The following is a 17,459-nucleotide window of genomic DNA, read 5'->3' on the forward strand; positions in this document are numbered from 1 at the left end:
ATTAACTGCTTAAACAAATGCTGTTTGTCAAGCATCCAAAGGTTCAGAACAGGATTTCCCATGATCGTATCAGACAGCGTTTCCCTTCACAAGAAAACGAAGTGCAGCCCTTAAACGCTCCGATGGGGAGGATGAGGTACAAGGCAAGGAAGGAAATACTCTTGATGTTGTCAGGATTGCAAAGCGGTTTTGTTTCATTGTAGCTGATGTAATGGGAGACTCATCTCAACACATGAGATTGTGTTAAGGAAAACAGAATGGGTTGATGAAAGGGGAAAACACTGGTATGACATTAAAGGTCAAAATGCTGAAAATTATGGTGGCAATTATTTCATCACACACAATCATGTTTCCATCACTTCAGCTGCCATCACATCGACTCACCCACTGACAGACCAGAGACATGTGGCTTTCAGGTGGGCGCCCCCTACAGACCGTCATGGACAAATTAGGGGTATAACAATAATCATATTTGCTAATGCCAGCATTTACGTAAGAAAATCCCCAAATGTATCTCAATCAATGGCTTTACTGTGAAAGCTTTTTTGTTCCCAAAAAAAGGAAATGGTTCTCAAACAAGTACAAACATGCAGCTTCAAAACACAAATCAGACTCTAGTTCTCATTAATTATTTTCAACCTACAATGTTTCTTGTCTTAAGCATACTGCAGTTGTTATATACTGGTGGTGTGAGTGTTATTGTTCTCCTTTATTATATCAGTAACTATTAATTAGATTATTTGATTGTTGTTATTAAAATAAAATTCAAATGAAAAAGATGTTGCAACGGATTATGACATTTCTGTGATATTTGTATTCATTTTTATCAAATGTAAAAACAAAACAGCCAGATCGTGTCATTATTATTATTATTATTGTTATTATTATTATTATTATTATTATTATTATTATTATTATTATTATTATTATTATTATTATTATTCAACGTATCTAGCGGCTCTGCGTAAGCTCACCGGAAGGAAGTAGAGAAGTCAGCTGACCAAAACAAAAATGGCGGACACAATAACGGCCGTGAACACGCTTGAGTTTTTTGTGCATTCCTTTTAATTTCAGCTGACGCCTTTGCGGATTACTTATTTTGTGAAGATACCGTGTAGCCAACGAAGTGTTTCCGGGCCGTATTTTGGACGGAGAGCGAAAACGAAACCCGGAAAATAAACGGAAGTGTCCGCCTCTTGTTTGAAACTAAACATCCGCCGGAGTAACGCGTGTGTTTATCATGTTGTCTCGTCATTTCAGCCGAGCAAAGAAGAGGAAAACATGAAAAATAAAATCGGTAACGTTCAACGAAACTGACGGCGGTGTATTATTTCACCTGATGCATGTGAAGGCGACGACAGAAACAAGATGTAGCGTCTGAGCATCGCACCACGAACCAACAAACAAGGCATGGACATTAACTTGGATACGAGCTGACCGAGAACCGAGAAGTTAAAGATATATTACCATGGGTCTGGTGAACTTTGTGATCTCCACTGTGGGAAAATGCCTGGATGCGTTGTGCTTGCTGCTGGACCTGAATTTTGTCATCGTCCACACCGTGGTCCGGACTCTGCTGGCGGTGATCGCCTTCATCAACAGCCTGCCCACCCTCCTCCTCACCTCGGTGCTGGAGCTGGGAAACTTCCTCCTGTTTTGCACCATGTCCTTAGCAGAGGCGACGTCAAACCTCGCCCATGGTACAGTCACCATGCTGGGGAGCTTAGTGCTGGCTCTGGAGGGGCTGCTGGAGAGTCTGAAGATGGTGGGTTACCTGTCCATGCACGTCCTCCTTCGCGGGAAGGAGCACCTGTGTCGAGGTCTGCTGTCGCTGCTGGAGGGCTGCGGCATCGCCGTGAGCCTGGTGGTTTATTTCACCAACACGGTGGTGAACTATGCACTCATCGGCACCCAGAACATCTACTTGGCCGTGTCCAGCGTGTGGCAGACGGTGTCCAGTCCGCTGCAGAAGGTGCTGGAGCTCGCGCTGACTTCGTTCACCTTTCTCTACAGCACCCTGGTCGGGACCTCAGCCATCCTGTTGTCACCTATTAAGCTGGTTTTGGACTTCCTGGTGTCTTTGGTGCACATGTTCATCAGCGTCTTCATACTGAACATCTACGGCCTCCTGCTCACCATCGCCATCGCGCTGACGACCACCGCCTACCTGAACCCGGGCCTGACCCAACAGGCAGCCGCGCGTGTCGTGGATTACGTGAACTCTTTTACTATTCTGCGTAGAGTGTATCTGCCCCTCCACCGCCTCGCCGCGGCCTTGCGCAACACCCCGCATTATGCACGCAGCAGCGTGTACCACCTGCAGAGGATGCTGCATCATCTCCACATACTTGAGAGGAGATTGTGGCACCAGTTGTCTCAGCACAGCAGCCAGCTGGGCCTTGTGCTGCGGACAAATTTCCACAGGGACAACAGAGCGAGAGGCGACGGCGACCCCGGAGACGAGAGGCGGGACCCGCCCGACGGGAGAGCAGGGGACGGAGCCCAGCAGGAGCTGCAGGATTTAGTTTTCCCCTCGTCGAGCACTGACAGGCCGCTGAAGAAGCAGCCGTCTTCAGGCAAAGACGCCAAACCCCTGCCTGCTGAGAATTTGCTGACTCTGCTGAAGGAGCAGGAGGACAGGAAGAAGTGCGTGATCTGCCAGGACTGCACAAAGACGGTGGTGCTGCTGCCGTGCAGACACCTCTGCTTGTGTAGGGACTGTACGAACATCCTGTTGAGGCAGCCTGTCTACCAGCAGAACTGCCCGCTCTGTCGCCACATGATCTTCAACACCATGGACGTGTACGTATGAGGGGCCGACGAAAGTGGATCTGCGTGCGTCCGACATCGAATACCCTCACGGCCTATCAGTATCTATACCTTCTTAAGTTTTGCCACAACTGAAATGACATCATACTACTTGCGTATTTACTAAGCCACGTCAAGTCTGGTGACGTTTTGTATTTTATTTGCTGTCAACACATTTCTAAAATCACAGCGCTCCTTTAACTCATACATATGTAGTTTGCATTTCATTGGTTATGGGTTAATTGGGATTTGTGGACTTTGCTTAGCAGGAAAATTGAGAATATCACCAGACTTGTGTGCTTTCAGGTTTTAAGGAGCTGTAGAGAAATACTAAAGAAGACAAATGCTGTGTCCCAATTCCATACTATACACTAACTGTATATATACCTGGTTTATGCTTCCACCATATGTCAAGCTGCAACTCTAAAATACCACAGCTACAAACATTTTGCAAGACAGACATTGACTGAGAGCAGCCATGAGCTGCTTCATTTGTGCTTTGCATTGTGGAATAATAGTGTCAGCAGTACATGACACCGCATACTGACATCTTTGCTTAGAATTAGTCTGTTGTATGGATTTGGCTCACGGCTGCAGTCTCCGATCTAGCACTAACACGCACCTATTTAAATGTCCTGGTGTCGCCACGTCATGTCTCAGGGCTCGTAGGCACGCTAACCTGCCCTCCCTGATGCTGAAGTGTTTACCACCGCTAATGTCTTAAACTATCGTGCTTTCAGTGGCCCAAGCTGTGACGGAAGAAGGCTAACACTGTGCTTTTCTGCACGAGTACATACGAGATTCCGCACGCGCTGTTATTTATGAATGGTGTAGACCACTTTAATTTGTGCTGTTACTTTTAACATAGGCCTGTGTAAGCAGTTAAAGGGTTTTCTAAAGGGGATATAATTTTCCAGTCAGGCCTCATAAAATGCAGCTTTATTCCATTTAGTTGTTCTATTGATAGTGATGGGGCGTCTTTCCAGTCTTCCACCAGAGGTGTGTTACTGTCACCGACGACAAATAATCCATAAAAGGTTTCCCCTTTCTTTTGACGATGTAATAAAATGTATTTTTGTTCTGTAAAAGGACCATAAACTAATAAGGCTTTATAATTTAGCGGCCGTTTCTTTTGTTTTTGCTATATAAGCTGAATATTGATCCATGTTTAAAGTTTACATAATTTTGACACACTTATTGCGTTGTTATTGATGGTGGATGACGTGGAGTTAGATTTTTGGAAAGAAGAAAGTGCCATCAATTGTATGACCACATGTGCTTTTTTTAAAAAAGCTTCTTTTTTTTTCTTTAATTAATTTGTACGATTTGAAAAAAAAAAGGAAATATTTCTGTATAATTCCTGAGTGGGTTGACATTGATGAGATACCGTTCTGTTATTCTAATACATACTGTATTACACAGATATCATTAATGGAAAGCGCTGTGATTGTCAGCTTTCGACGAGGTTGTAAATGATTCCTAGAGACTGCAGAGACTCCTCTCAGGTATTTCTAAAATGTCATTCCCGACTAAAGACTGCAGTGGACTGAAAACGGCTCACGTGACCATCACCTGTTGCTACTTGCAGTGTGTGTGTGACCTGCGTGAACAGTGTGGAGCAGTGTGATTCAAAGACATGAATGTAACTTGTGTTTTTTTTTTTGTTTTGTTTTGTTTTGTTTTTTTAAATGCGATGGCTGCCATGTCACTGGCAAGTCTTGTGTTCCTAATAAAACAACAACAATCACTGAACCTGTCGTCTTAATCAACCGTAGACTGTGAATAAAGATGGAACCACTAAAAAGCGAAGACAAAATAAGTAGAGCTCGATACCGAGTGAAATTCAGGCTGGTCAGAGCAGATACCGTTACCTATTTCAAATCATAGCTTTGTAAAGAATCCAAAACATCAAAGTGCTTCATTTATTTATTATAAACTATATTGAGGCAGCGGCCTCATTTACAACAGAAAAACAAAACGGGACATAATCATAGAGAATATGTGAAAAAAGATAAGTAAAATAAGACCATTTAAATAAATTATTGTCGTTGTATTAAACTCCACTATAAAAATGGATACTTGCATCTTAATTCTGACGATGTGCTCTTCTTCTGTCCGCCTCATCATAAATGCCTCGTATAGAGGGTATGCTCGTGATGTCACAGCAAGTCGCCATGGTTACAGCCACTGAGTGGAAAAAAGTGACAGGTGAACATGGAGATCAGCAGCATTAGTTTGAATCACAGGCCTTAATGGCATCTAAATTGTTAAATGAATTTAAAAAAGGTGAAGAGCTGTTGCTATATGTGCTGCTATATTTCACTGTGCCAGTCTGGGGGGCGCGACCCCACGCAGCAGAACCTCTATTCTGTGTTGCGGTTCAAACTGAGGTGTTTCACAAGGTTTGTTGTGTTGCCACAACTCATGAATAGTTAATGATATACAGTTCCTCAAATGACTGAAGTACCGAAAGTATGGATATTTTGATTTGATAATCGATTTTAGATCTATCGATCGATCTGCAAATCAATAGGTTGAAGTGACGAAGATGAATGAGGTCGGAGATGATCTACAGGTGTGGAGGAACTCGGCGAGTGAGAATAAGGGTTTATCTCAGGAAGCATCAGCTTTTTGTCCTCTGGTCCCTGTAAAGAAAGAGAGAAATGGAAGAAAAAAAAAGACAGGAGAAGGGACTGAGACCAACAGAGATAGAGAGGGGTTAAATATAATTTCACGGCCTTGTAGCTGAGCCTAATTTATTTTACTCGAACCAGAGAAATGACAGTGACCATGCTGTATTTTATCATGTCTTAACCAGCAGAGCAAGATATAAACACTGTGCCTTTTATGGAAAACCTAAAAATAATTGCATTTTTAAAGCTGGAGCTGGCCTTACAAAGTTACTTATCAAAATGAGCTAATTTTATGCTCAATTAACTTAACAATTAAACAAACAATTCAATCCACTTTAGCCTGAGCGGCAGAAAGTTGTACAAATAGTAGAAATCGGTGCAAGAAGTCGCAGTAGTGCCCCGGTGGTTAATTCTGCAGTGACTAAGGGACACATGGGAGAACGGTGGAGTAGATCAGCTAATTAAAAAATAATAGAATATGTGATTAAAGCGAAAGCATAGTTAATAGCCAAACTGAAATTGCTCCGAGGGGGAATCTTAATCCATTTGTTGTCAGGATAATTAAAATAACTACCAGCTACAACGAGTGCACACCTTCAGCCAACCTTAGTGGTAAAACATGAACAATCTGAGTCTGAATGCAAATTTGACCAACAAAAAAAACAAAACTTTCTTCACCCTCACTGATTCACAGCTCTCTCTAATCAGCCGACTATAGGAGTCTGCAGCTTACTTATACATACTATGTCTAACCACTTTGTCAATCAGCCAAACCTTAAATATGTTCTACTCCGCTGCCGTCGTTTTAGTTGGAAACTGCTCTCCTTCACCTTGTTCACCTCCAGTCTTCACTTCCAGAACTGGGGTTAAACTCCACATCCCATCCAGATCTTCAACCCTCATCCCAGTTACCACCACCACCACCAGTGTCTGGGCCCAGTGGTTTTCCTATACATCTGCCTCCTCAAACCTAATATAAAGGTCACATTTCTTTTATTGTGCACATTTATAAGTAAAAATACACTCAGGTATATTCACTTGTCTATCAGAAGAAAATGGTTGTGGGTATCACTACTGCATGTGTCAAATCACTTTATTAGTCTTTTTTTTCTGGATTTACATTTCTGTTTTATTCCAAGAGTAACATGATGATTTGAAAGGATAGTGACGACAGATGTCAGCTTTACTTTGCACTTCCCGTTTAAAATGCTGACTTTTGAGTCGCCTTAAATTACGTTTAATTTGCCTTTATGTATTTCTATATTTTAATCTAATGAAATCACTGAAACGCCCACTTGTCCGTCCCACTGCTGTTGTAAACTGTTGGGCAGCATATAACAACCTGAGGAGGAACAAGAGTGGCATGCTGCTGCCCGTGCTGCCTTCAGGAACATCGTAGGAAAACTACTACAGACTACTACTCAAAGCACAGAATGATGAAGAGGCACAAGTGCGTATGTGAAAAATGACTGAAGACAGAATTATATTTAGCTTTCAGGGTCCTGCTAGTTTTCATTTTGTCACGCTGTCACACCGCCATTGGCCGACTGGAACGAATCCCGTCGCATTCCCAGATGTCATCGTTGCAGATCTATTTGTGACAGAGCCTGCGTGACCCGAGGGTCTCTGTATTTAAAACGGCGATGCAGATTTTCCACGACTGGAACGTAACGAGAAGAACCTAATGGAGGAATCTGTCACCGAAGACAATGCGACGGTCCAGAGATGGTGCAGCCTTCGGGTCTCGCATCAGTGGAGAGAGAAGGGGTCACTTTGTGTTTGAGAGTGTTTATGGAGGCTGTGGAGAGGTTGCAGAGTTAAGGGGGAGCGGGAGGCCCCTAATGGTCAGTTGGGACCACTTCCACAAACGCATGACGATTCATCAGAGTCATGTGGGTTTACAGCTTCAGAGGGTTTATCCTCATTCCCCAAGTTCACTCTAAAAATACCCCCAGCTTCACACTAGACCTCTGGTGAGATAAAGGAACGTACCCAGCAACCTCAGTCCAAATACATATTCAAATTTCTATTTTTATTTCAACCAAATCGAATTGGAACTTTTCATCCCAGACCGTTTACTCGCACAGAAGCCTCAACGGGATGAGATTAAATCTGACTCTGTGTCCGCACGTTTCGACTTGATGACCCCAAACTAAACACTCTGCTAGAGATCAAAAACAAATCTGGGGACTGTTTATTGCTCCTCCTGACCTGTGAGTGCCGCCACAGCAGGGTTTGTTGTGAACAGGGATGGTGTTAACAGAGGAGAGGAAGTTCGATGTCAGGAGAAGAGCAGGAAGAAGCAAACCAAGGAGAGCTTCGTGCTCAGGGGAGCTGACCTCTTCCCTTTGACCTCGGTGGTCCTGTTTGGAGGCAGTGTGGGAAAATTTTAAACTCGAGTGCACTTCACTCAGGCTCTTTTTTTTTTTTTTTAATCTTGATCTCCCAATGAATGGGAAAATGTCTGTTAAACCAGTGGAGTTCAGTCATTAGAGTGAGTTTCTACCTCCATAAAATATCAAAGGCGGTAAAATCACACAGAATCGGTGCTGACCTGGAGACCGCCCTAACCTCCCGTGTGTCCTTGTGCTCAAGAACAACAGGAGAATATTTCTATTCCTGACACAGGTCAGTCTGACATGACGTGACCTGACTATATCGTGATGCAACACCTGAAAAGATACTGAAAGTTCACATATAATTTTTAGATCGAGAGTCAGTTCGACAGTAAAGAGATAACGAGAAGAGAGACGGGCAGCTCATTAGTGTTGGCCTCCACTCAGCTATATTTAAGAGGTTTGTTGTAATTAATCCAGATAATCCTGATAGCGTTTAATAAATGCAGAGAGTGATGTACGAGCAGCACAGAGATTAAAGCGGGCGACTCCTGGGGTAGGAAGCTGGATGACAGCCATCTGGTTGGAGGCCTCATTAGGAGTCCATGTGATGCCTTCAGACTGAGAGGGATGGGAAAACATGAGAAAATGAAGGACGCTGAGGGCTTTTTTATTTTTTGCAATTAGACACGTCACGAAACTTGAAAGGAGACGTTTGAGGAGAATTGACCCGATGTGCTACAGAGATGTAAACTTCTAGTGGAGAGTAGAACCCCACCCCAAATCAACTTACTCATCTTAGGTGCTGACCTCAAAACTCTGTTCGGTGTTCACAGATTTTCCATTTTCCTCGAACAGCGTTGATGTTGCACTGGCTTTCATGCATTTATAATGAGCAGAGTGGATCAACGAGGTGCTCTTATCGATCCGCCCTCCGTAAATTGGAGGTGCCTCACAAACGAGCTTGTGCCTCTGGTTTCGCTTCAGTTTCTAAAATACACTAGAGTACACATGTTTTTTTGACTGATTGTCTGTTTATCATTTTAGAGCGAGTGTCAGGATTTAAAAGTAATCGCCTAATTTCTATTTCTAGCTAAAATAAATATTTCCAGTGTATCTTTGTGACATGGGTGGAAAATAGATGGTGGTGCAGTTATTTAACTAATTAGATCCAGAGCCGCACATCCCAAAGGCATCTCAGCACAGTGTTGATACAGCTGAGTGAAATCACCAGTTCTGCCCAGACAGTCTTGGTGCTCTCCTTTGCAGACTGACCTGAACCGTGGTACAACACTGCCCCCGGCTGGACTAAAATACTGTAACACACACTGGGATGGCACAGTCGGAAAGCCAACAGCAAAATAAATACATGACTTCAAGGAGATTCTCTAGATTTTGCCGGCGTGATGGAAATGTTTCCATCTTGTGCTGAACTCACATCATATTTAGATGTTTCTTAGATTCTCCATTCAGATGAAGGGTTATTTTCTTTCTGTTGTTTCTGGTGTTCTCTTTACAGCCGGTCCTTGTTTGATGTGAGACGTTAGTTAAAGTACAGTGGATGTGTTCGGTGATTTTCCACCAGAAAGTGCAGACAAAACTTTAAATATATTGTTAAATATGTTTATATGTGTAAACTACTTCCACTCTCTCACATTTGTCCGTTAAATTTAAAGCTACAGGATGCAGCTGGTTAGCTTAGCACAAAGACCAGTAAAGGGGAAATGGCTAAGATGCTTTTAAAGAGGTTTACAAAACACACGTCTGCTTCCAAATCGAAGCTGAACAGGGAAAATTCGAGTCATGAGATGGCAACGGAAAGAATTTGAAGTAAAAGTATGATAACAAAAGGTGCTGCAGGGATGTCAGGGTAATCCAAACACACAGAGCCAATGGACACTGGTGAAGACTAAAACAAAACAAAACAAAACAAAACAAAACAAAACAAAAAAAAAAAACAGGAACACAGGAAGTACAAGACAACAAAAACCAAGGAAGAACTTTACAAAATAAAACAGGAAACACAAAGAAAAAGCAAACAGCAAATATTAAAAACTCAGTCATGACACAGAATAATATAATAATACAATCTAAATGTAACCGATAAAGGAGCGTTATAGATATTTTTAATGGTAATCACTCCCATGTTACGTCCAGAGGAAATGTGGCTGTAGCCCCGCCCCTCGCATACACTCCCACCTGAGCTCATCTGAGCTCAGTCGTCTTACCGTCCTCACGCCCCATTTGCAGCCTCGTTTTAATCCAAATGTCAAACTCTTACCGTGCTCTCGTTCAGGCACCAGCCCGCTGTGTCTTTCAGGGAGTGATGTCACCGTCTGCTTGGCCATCGGCTACAAACACTTACAGAGTGATTTACAGGCCTAATGGAAATAACTGATTGAAGCCAAGGGAACAGTGATTAACTCCTTGCATTTCTCGTTCTGCCCCGGAGGGAATACTTATATGGATACATTTCAAACTCAATTATGTGTCTCATGGAGAAAGGGGAAAATAACATTTCCTCTTGTCTAAGGTTTATATACGACAGGCCTCTCATTAATTCTGGTCTTGTCATGGTTTAAGTCTCCTACAAAAACAATTATGCCCCGAGAAAAATATCAAAAAAACGGAGGGGCAGGCTCTTCTCAGTAAACTTGGACAATGATACAAACCCATGATTGCTGACGGGAAGAGGGCGACGTCTGACTCATATCAACCCGCTCCCAGTGTCTGTGTCTGAGTCTGTGAAGGTACTCACAGCGTTTGGTGGAATCATTAGGAAGAAGTAAACAAAGTGAATCCAGTTTTCCAGCCATTATTCATTTTGGTTTTCGCTTTGGTAGTTCTCTATCTTTAGGAATTAAAACCAGAAGACTGGGTGTTGGATTGTATTAACGAAAGCGCCACATGAAAGTTAATCAGTGAGGCAGAGCTGGAAAGTAACAAATTGCATTTATTTATATTTCAGTCGCATGCAGCTCTTACAGCCTTTTACGGCTCCACGCTAATACAGTGAAACGCAGCAGTCTCCCGCCAATACGTTTATTTAACTTTTAAGGTTAAAGCGTTACACACACGCTGCTCATAAAGCACAGTGCAACATAGTTTTTTTCACTGAGATTCACCTGGAAGTAAAGAGAAAAATTCATTAATGTAGCAAAAGCTCTGGTGATAAGACATATGGCACATGAAGTAAGCGGGCGGAGACCAATGATTAAGACTTTATGGGGACAGAGGGGTGGAGATGGAGAAGAGGAGGGATGCAGATGGAGTGACAGTGACTCGAAGTGAGTGACAAAGCACAACGAGAGAATGACGAGAGAATGATTGGCTCAGAGGAAGTGGTGAAATATCAATCGAAAATCAATGGATTTATTTTGAAAAGCATGGGAAAATGGAAGAGACGAGGAAAGAGTGATAGTCCACATTCACCTGCAGAGGGGGCAGATTAAATTTGTGTCTAAAAAAAAGGAAACTGGCTCTGGATCTTGCATTGATTCATGTCATAATATGACACTTTTTACTGAAGGACTTTTACTACATATTTTTCTCATGACTCCCTGTACTTGTACTTTGAATAGAAGCCCGATGAGTATTTTTACTTTAGTGTTTTATTGGTACTTTTGGACGTGAAGTGAAATGAAGTGAAGGATCTGATCCTATGATCCATGTCACCAGGAAGTGGCTCGACAGCCCTGTTTGAAGTTAAAGGAGTGAAAGTGACCAAACTGATTCTCATTCAACCTGATTTCCAAACATATGCCATCCATCTGTGGGGACAAATTTGGACATTTTTCTCATATATAACCCTAATATTCCAGAGTGAATGACTTTATTGTGCCATGGCTGAGAGATCAATAAATGTAATTATAATGGAAGTCAATGGGTTACAAGAGGGTAGTCAATTATAAATCTGATGCTACAAAAAAATAATAATCCAATCAAGTCAATATTTTAGATAATCTTGGTCATACCCAAGACTGATCAGAAAAACTGCCCCAGCCACACAACATTAGTTTTATGGAAAATAGCTTTTGTTTTTTTTCTCTCTTGTAAAAACAACAGTGACGTCAAGTAATCAAAGTGGCATTTAAAGGGTCCTCAAAATGACTGAATCTGTGGTAGTTTTATAAAAACTTTGCAAAGCAGTTTAAGAGATTTATGCATAAAAAAACATGAATCCGCTTTTATAGCAGTTTTTGGACATTTTAGACTTTTTTTTTTCCCCCTGAATTTCAAGATTTGTGCAGCGATCACAAAAAAATGTGCCATATGCACTAACACAGCCAAAATGGCAGCCAAATGAAGAGGAAAACTTTGCCCAAATGGACAAAAATGTCTCTCTGGTTGCCTGAGGGTTAAAGTGTAAATGTTAGCTCATGTTAGCCTGTTTAGACACTGATAGGAAACAACTACAAAATATGAAAGCTGTTTGAATTTGCGGCCTGGTGCAGGCTGGTCAGCCACTGTCACAACATCTGTTACAAGAATGAACCGTCACAACAGCTTAAAGGCTGCAAGTGAAGAACAGACACAGAATAAACAGAGAGTGAATGTACCTCACACTTCACCAGTACACTGTGTGCTATTCTAGTAACATTGTCTGTTTTTTTTTTTTGTGTGTGTGTTTTTTTTTAATGTAATACTGAAATACAGCTGTGCAAAGTTGCGGCCCATTGACTCGCCTCTATCCAGAATGTCTCAATTACAAAGTAGAATAAACAAAAAAGGTTCATTTCAATCAGTTGCCTCTGGCTTTGTTTTGTTCATAAGCACATTTCATGCAAACACTGCGGAGTTTTTCCAGTCTGAGTACACCAGGAAGCCGGTGAAGGTGCTGTCTGTCTTGGTGCTGGAGTAAAATCCGTTGTACTCGGAGAGGGCCATCTGGACCCACACCTGGTCGCCAGGGACGAGGTGGAGCAGGGTGCCGCCTGACAGGGATGCAGGCTTGGGCCAGTTGCCGTAAAACTGAAAGTAAGACGCCACCGCGTGGCCGTTCTTCATTATGTCGAACTGCAGGCTGGCGCGGTAGACGGTGGCGTGGACGGAGAAGTAGTAGACTCCAGGCACCTTGCAGGTGAAGCGTCCCGTCTCCGTGTTGTAGTCGCCCTGCTCGTTGATCATGGCATTGTCGAAGCAGACTGCGTCTCCCACGTTGAGGGGTAAGGTGAGGCCCTGAGACAGCTTGGCGCTGAAGGCTGATTTGGGTGCCACTGCACACTCTCCTGGCTGACCCCTCTCCCCCTTCGCTCCAGGGTCGCCTCTGTCTCCAGTCAGACCTCGCGCTCCTGTTTCGCCTGGTGAGGAAGAGGAACACGCAACATGAGCATCCAGCCCGTACATTCATCGCACACTAAAACAAACACAACCGAGTACCTTGGTCTCCTCTGTCCCCCTTCTCTCCTTTCTCCCCCGGAGCGGCATCCCGTCCGTCCCTCCCATCTCTCCCCGGCTGACCGGGGCTGCCGTGGACTCCAGGAGAGCCGGGGATGCCGGGCTGACCAGTGCACAGACTGGGAGGGATCTTGTTGTCTTCTAGCTGGGCGGACAGATGGACTTGAAGGACGAGGAAGGAGTGAAACAAGGGTAACAGTCTGAGTGAGGTCATTGCAGTGTCACTTCTGAGAACACACAAACGGAAAGAGTTTAACGATACGAAGGAAAAACATGTGGAAGCCTTACGGTTCACAAACAAGCCTGTGTTTGGACTGCGGACTGGATACTGGACAATAGATACAGCTAAACAAACAAAAATCACCACAGACCCCAGTTTAAATGTAAATAAAGCAGTTTGAGGCCAACAGAAGGCGGGAGGGCACATATAACTATTTGAAATTGTGGCACATGTAAACACTGAAATGGTAAATATTTAGTGTTTCTTTTCAAGCATACTATTACACAGGATTATTAAAGTTTCCACTTCGTCCGGCGCTGCTCTCTGAGGCAAACCTGCGGGATGGCGAGCTGCTCACATTGCTGCGCTATGTCTCCATCGTGAGTTAGTCTTAGTCACTGGCCAGTGTTATGAAACAATGTGGGAGTGAAACAGGCTGACATTTAGTAATGTATGAACTTCTGCCAAAACTGTAACACGGGCAGCATCGCTTCAGAGGACGTGGCCTTTTGTCATTTCAGGAAGGACTAAGTTAAAAGCTTCTGAAAGTGATTTTTTTAAATCATTCCTAAATGGAGATTTTGTTCTTTGTGTTGATGCAGGTGCAGTTTACAGCCCCGGCAGGAGATTCGGTTTTCTCAATATAGTCGAGCGACTAAGAAAAGCACTGCTCTGTTTCAAGGAGGAATCGATGCATCTGCAGAAAATAACTTTAAATAGTCTGACATTACAGCCCGCTGCACAGCTCAGCATTACATTACAGCATCACATCTGTCACGTATGGTAATTAAAAATTAATTTGATAAAACATTCAAGACAAAAACGATGAGAAAGAAATACTTGGGTCAATATATAATTGAGGGACTTTTAAAGTCCATGGGATCGCTGTATCTTGCATACATTTTTATTAAATGTAAAAGACCTAATGTTTTTTTATGTTCATTATAATCATGTCTTTTCAAAATTCAGAATCACTTATTAATAAAAAACATGACTAGATATCTCTAAAATGTCAACTAAATAACCCTCTGAATTTATCAACAACCACCTTCTAATTTAGTTTTGTTTTCTTTTTGTTAAGTTGAGATAATCACTAACAGATTTTTGGCATTATATAAAATATTATATGGAAAATAACAAATTTTATCTGAGTCCGAGAAACAGCTTTCAGCTAAGTTACCCATTACAAACACATTACATTAAATCCAAACCACAGGATCTGACCCAAGGTACTTCTTTTCTCGGGTTTCTTAGTTATTTAACATAAAGTAGTGTGTGAGTCAAGTGTGGATTTAGCCAACAGTGTTCAATATATTTATAAATAACTTTCAGTTTTAATTTACTCAATTGTACATGTAACATTTAGAAGAATCTTTCTATTTCTATGTCGAATTTTTTCCATAAAAATGGAAGGTGGTGAATGGTTATAGGCGGCCATGTTGGTTTTAGGCCTGAAAACAGCCAAAGAAAAAGTCAACTATGCTAAACTCAAAAACTACTGCAATTTGACCCATTCTTATCTGCTCATAGTGTTGATACTCTGATTTCTGAACAGATGTTTCTACTCAAAAGCTACTCACAGACTGAAAAGTCAGATTTTCTTTCTCTTTGTGTGTGTGTCTGTCTCTTCTTCCTGTCTGTGTCTGACCATAAATTAATAATAATCCCAGGCCTCAGTTGACCCTCATGTGCAGCCAGAGATGTATCAAGCTGTAAATTTCTAAGTTTCTGCTCTGTATAAATTTAAATAATTCTTATTATATTTGTATCGTAACTTTTCTTTCTTTTCTTGATGCATTCAGGTACAGACAGTGAAGGCCACGATGCAAGAGGCTGTCGCCCCGACGGGACGTCCGTCTGAGGGGAGGACAGGCGTCAAAGGGCCGCTAAACTTGTGAACTGGGCAGGAGGGAGCGTTTACAGCTGTTTAACGTCTAGTAATGAGATCCTGCTGTCTGTGGTGTGCGACAGTAATGACAAAAAAAAGTTTTGTTATTTTGTTATCTGTCAGCAGGTCTTCTGACTGGAATCGAGGGCTCACATCCACAACAGCTGCACCAAGAAGGAAAACAGAGGGGAAAGAGAGGAACGGTGAGAGAAAATGAGGGAGGGATAAAGAGTTGCATGTCAGCATTCCTGGGAGAAAGGGAGAGCAGACAAGAGGACAAATTCTGCAGAGTCTGAGCAGCTGTGTGCCACCACTCCTCAGTAGCCCTCGGATGATTACAAACATGAATGTTTTCAATAAAAGCATGAAAGAAAAAAAAAGCCAGGCTACAAGGTTTCGGTGGAAGCTCACGCTATTTTGACTCGGTTTATGAAGGCTGTAATGCATTTGGAGAGCGAATTTATTACCTTTTATTACCTCCCAAAGTCCAAATGTTCTCAGTTTAAAAAGCTGCTTCTAGGGGCCGTGGGGAAAGCTTAATCCAAATCGCCGATGGAAACTTGAGCTTTGATTCTCAGTCAAACTCCAGTTTTACCAGCTGGGTGGTTAAGATGAACATTTAGACGGAGTTCAATGATCTGACTTCTCTGGAAAGACAAACTTAGGGAAAAAGTTTGGCAGGTTGCCTCTAGACCAGCTGCAGCGTGAGGACATGATGAACATTTACTGTAACTCAGCTGCCCATTTGTTTTAACCATATGCATTTTAATGTGTCCTCATCTGGAAATACTGTAACCAAATACATATACACGTACTTAAGATTTGAGCTACACGTGCTTCTATTTGTTTTCTGCTACATTGTCAGGGTTTTTTTTTTTTTTTTAGCTTATGGTTATATAAAGAAAAATGTAAAATGAGCTAAACAACATCATGCATTTTGCACAATATTAATTGCATTTCTTATAATAATGATAATAATGATAATGATAATCCAGCACTGTAACTCATAATACCACACAAACTATGTTGCATTTTGCTGTATAATGTGTAGTTTTGCCACTTTAACTACATTTTAACTACATGTGTTTGTACTTTTACCTAAGTTTTAAATGCAAGGCTTTTATTGTGGTCATTCGGATGCAAGTAGTTCTGTCCTCAAACTCTGATAGACAGCTTTCATGTTTTCATTCAAAATGTTTAGTTCAAGACAAGAAAAAAAGAAAAAAAAAAAAACAACTTACCGGATGATGTTGTGGAGTCTTTGGTAGCCGCTGATGTTTGTGTGCATCGAAGAGAAACCACCGAAAGCTGTTCCTCCCGACCAGAAAGTCTGACTGGGGAGAAAAAAAAAAAAAAAAAAAATGAAAGGAAATCGTAATGAAACCCAATTAGAAAGTGGGGTGGGTGGGAGAGGAGGGGCCTTGGGCGGAGGACACAGAGGAAAATATGTGATGTTGCTCCAGCACAAATAAAGGAGGAATAGAACTGAAATGAAATCGGTGAGAAGGAAGAGATTCGGAGGAGGGGGGTTGAGAATTTAGAAGGGCAGGGTGAAAGATGGAGGAATGTTTGGGTCATTGCATAAGAGAGGGGAAACTATCCAAGATGTAACCGCAGAGATTTCAGAGGGCTGTAGTCAAAACAGTCCAATGTCACCTCTAATGTCTTCGGTGCGGCTGAACACGGTGAAGAGAGACAAATAAAAATATAAACTGACTTTAAAAAGGGGCCATCACATCAGTTTCTCTCCTCTGTGATCTTCATTATCTGCCTCCGAGATGAAGTAAATTGCTCGACCCAGATATCATCTCCTAATATCAGCCTTCCACTCGAGCAAGACGCTGAGAATAATCCGCTTTTCCCTGTAATCCTTCAGTGGTAGCGTCAAGTTGATAAAGGCGGAGGTCTTAATATCTTCCTGGCAAGCTTACATGGTGCAGCTCATAAGCCAATGAAAACAAGTTTTCGCTCTTATCGCGCAGCAGCGACCGGGCCTGTGCCAAAACTGGAGACGGTGTGAAATCAGGAGTGCACTGGGGCGAATTCTTGGATGATGAGGAGGTTTGGTTCAACCATGAGCACAGCAATGTTTATTTTTTTCCCCCTTATTAATGTTGGCCTGTTGTTTCAATAGATAAGTCTGAAATATCTCAACAACTGTTTGAATGACTGTGGAT

At 42.3% G+C, this 17,459-nt stretch overlaps 2 protein-coding genes across 3 annotated transcripts; one reads left to right on the forward strand and one right to left on the reverse strand.

The window, feature by feature from the left end:
• The first annotated feature begins 997 nt into the window (after positions 1–997).
• rnf26 (ring finger protein 26) lies at positions 998–4,560 on the forward strand. Its single transcript, XM_047595220.1, has one exon. The coding sequence runs from the start codon at positions 1,469–1,471 to the stop codon at positions 2,810–2,812; it is 1,344 nt and encodes a 447-aa protein (XP_047451176.1). The 5' UTR covers positions 998–1,468; the 3' UTR covers positions 2,813–4,560.
• A 6,150-nt stretch (positions 4,561–10,710) lies between these two features.
• c1qtnf5 (C1q and TNF related 5) lies at positions 10,711–17,153 on the reverse strand. Of its 2 annotated transcripts, none has more exons than XM_047595093.1 (3): positions 16,524–17,153; positions 13,157–13,336; positions 10,711–13,077 (listed from the first exon to the last, which is right to left on the reverse strand). In XM_047595093.1, the coding sequence occupies exons 1-3, from the start codon at positions 16,858–16,860 to the stop codon at positions 12,557–12,559; spliced, it is 1,038 nt and encodes a 345-aa protein (XP_047451049.1). In that variant the 5' UTR covers positions 16,861–17,153; the 3' UTR covers positions 10,711–12,556. The 2 variants fall into 2 exon arrangements, with proteins under 2 accessions (XP_047451049.1, XP_047451050.1); XM_047595094.1 differs by having other exon boundaries at positions 13,157–13,401; positions 16,524–16,674.
• Between the last annotated feature and the right edge of the window lie 306 nt (positions 17,154–17,459).

Source organism: Mugil cephalus, chromosome 9 (assembly GCF_022458985.1).
Source record: "Mugil cephalus isolate CIBA_MC_2020 chromosome 9, CIBA_Mcephalus_1.1, whole genome shotgun sequence".
NCBI lineage: Eukaryota > Metazoa > Chordata > Actinopteri > Mugiliformes > Mugilidae > Mugil > Mugil cephalus.

Coding starts and splice junctions, on each gene's coding strand:
- rnf26 (XM_047595220.1), top strand. CDS start 1,469: ATGGGTCTGGTGAACTTTGTGATCTCCACTGTGGGAAAATGCCTGGAT.
- c1qtnf5 (XM_047595093.1), bottom strand. CDS start 16,860: ATGACCCAAACATTCCTCCATCTTTCACCCTGCCCTTCTAAATTCTCA. Junction 13,337..16,523: donor AGACTCCACAACATCATCCG/GTAAGTTGTTTT, acceptor TCGTCCTTCAAG/TCCATCTGTCCGCCCAGCTA. Junction 13,078..13,156: donor GGGGGACAGAGGAGACCAAG/GTACTCGGTTGT, acceptor CTTCCTCACCAG/GCGAAACAGGAGCGCGAGGT.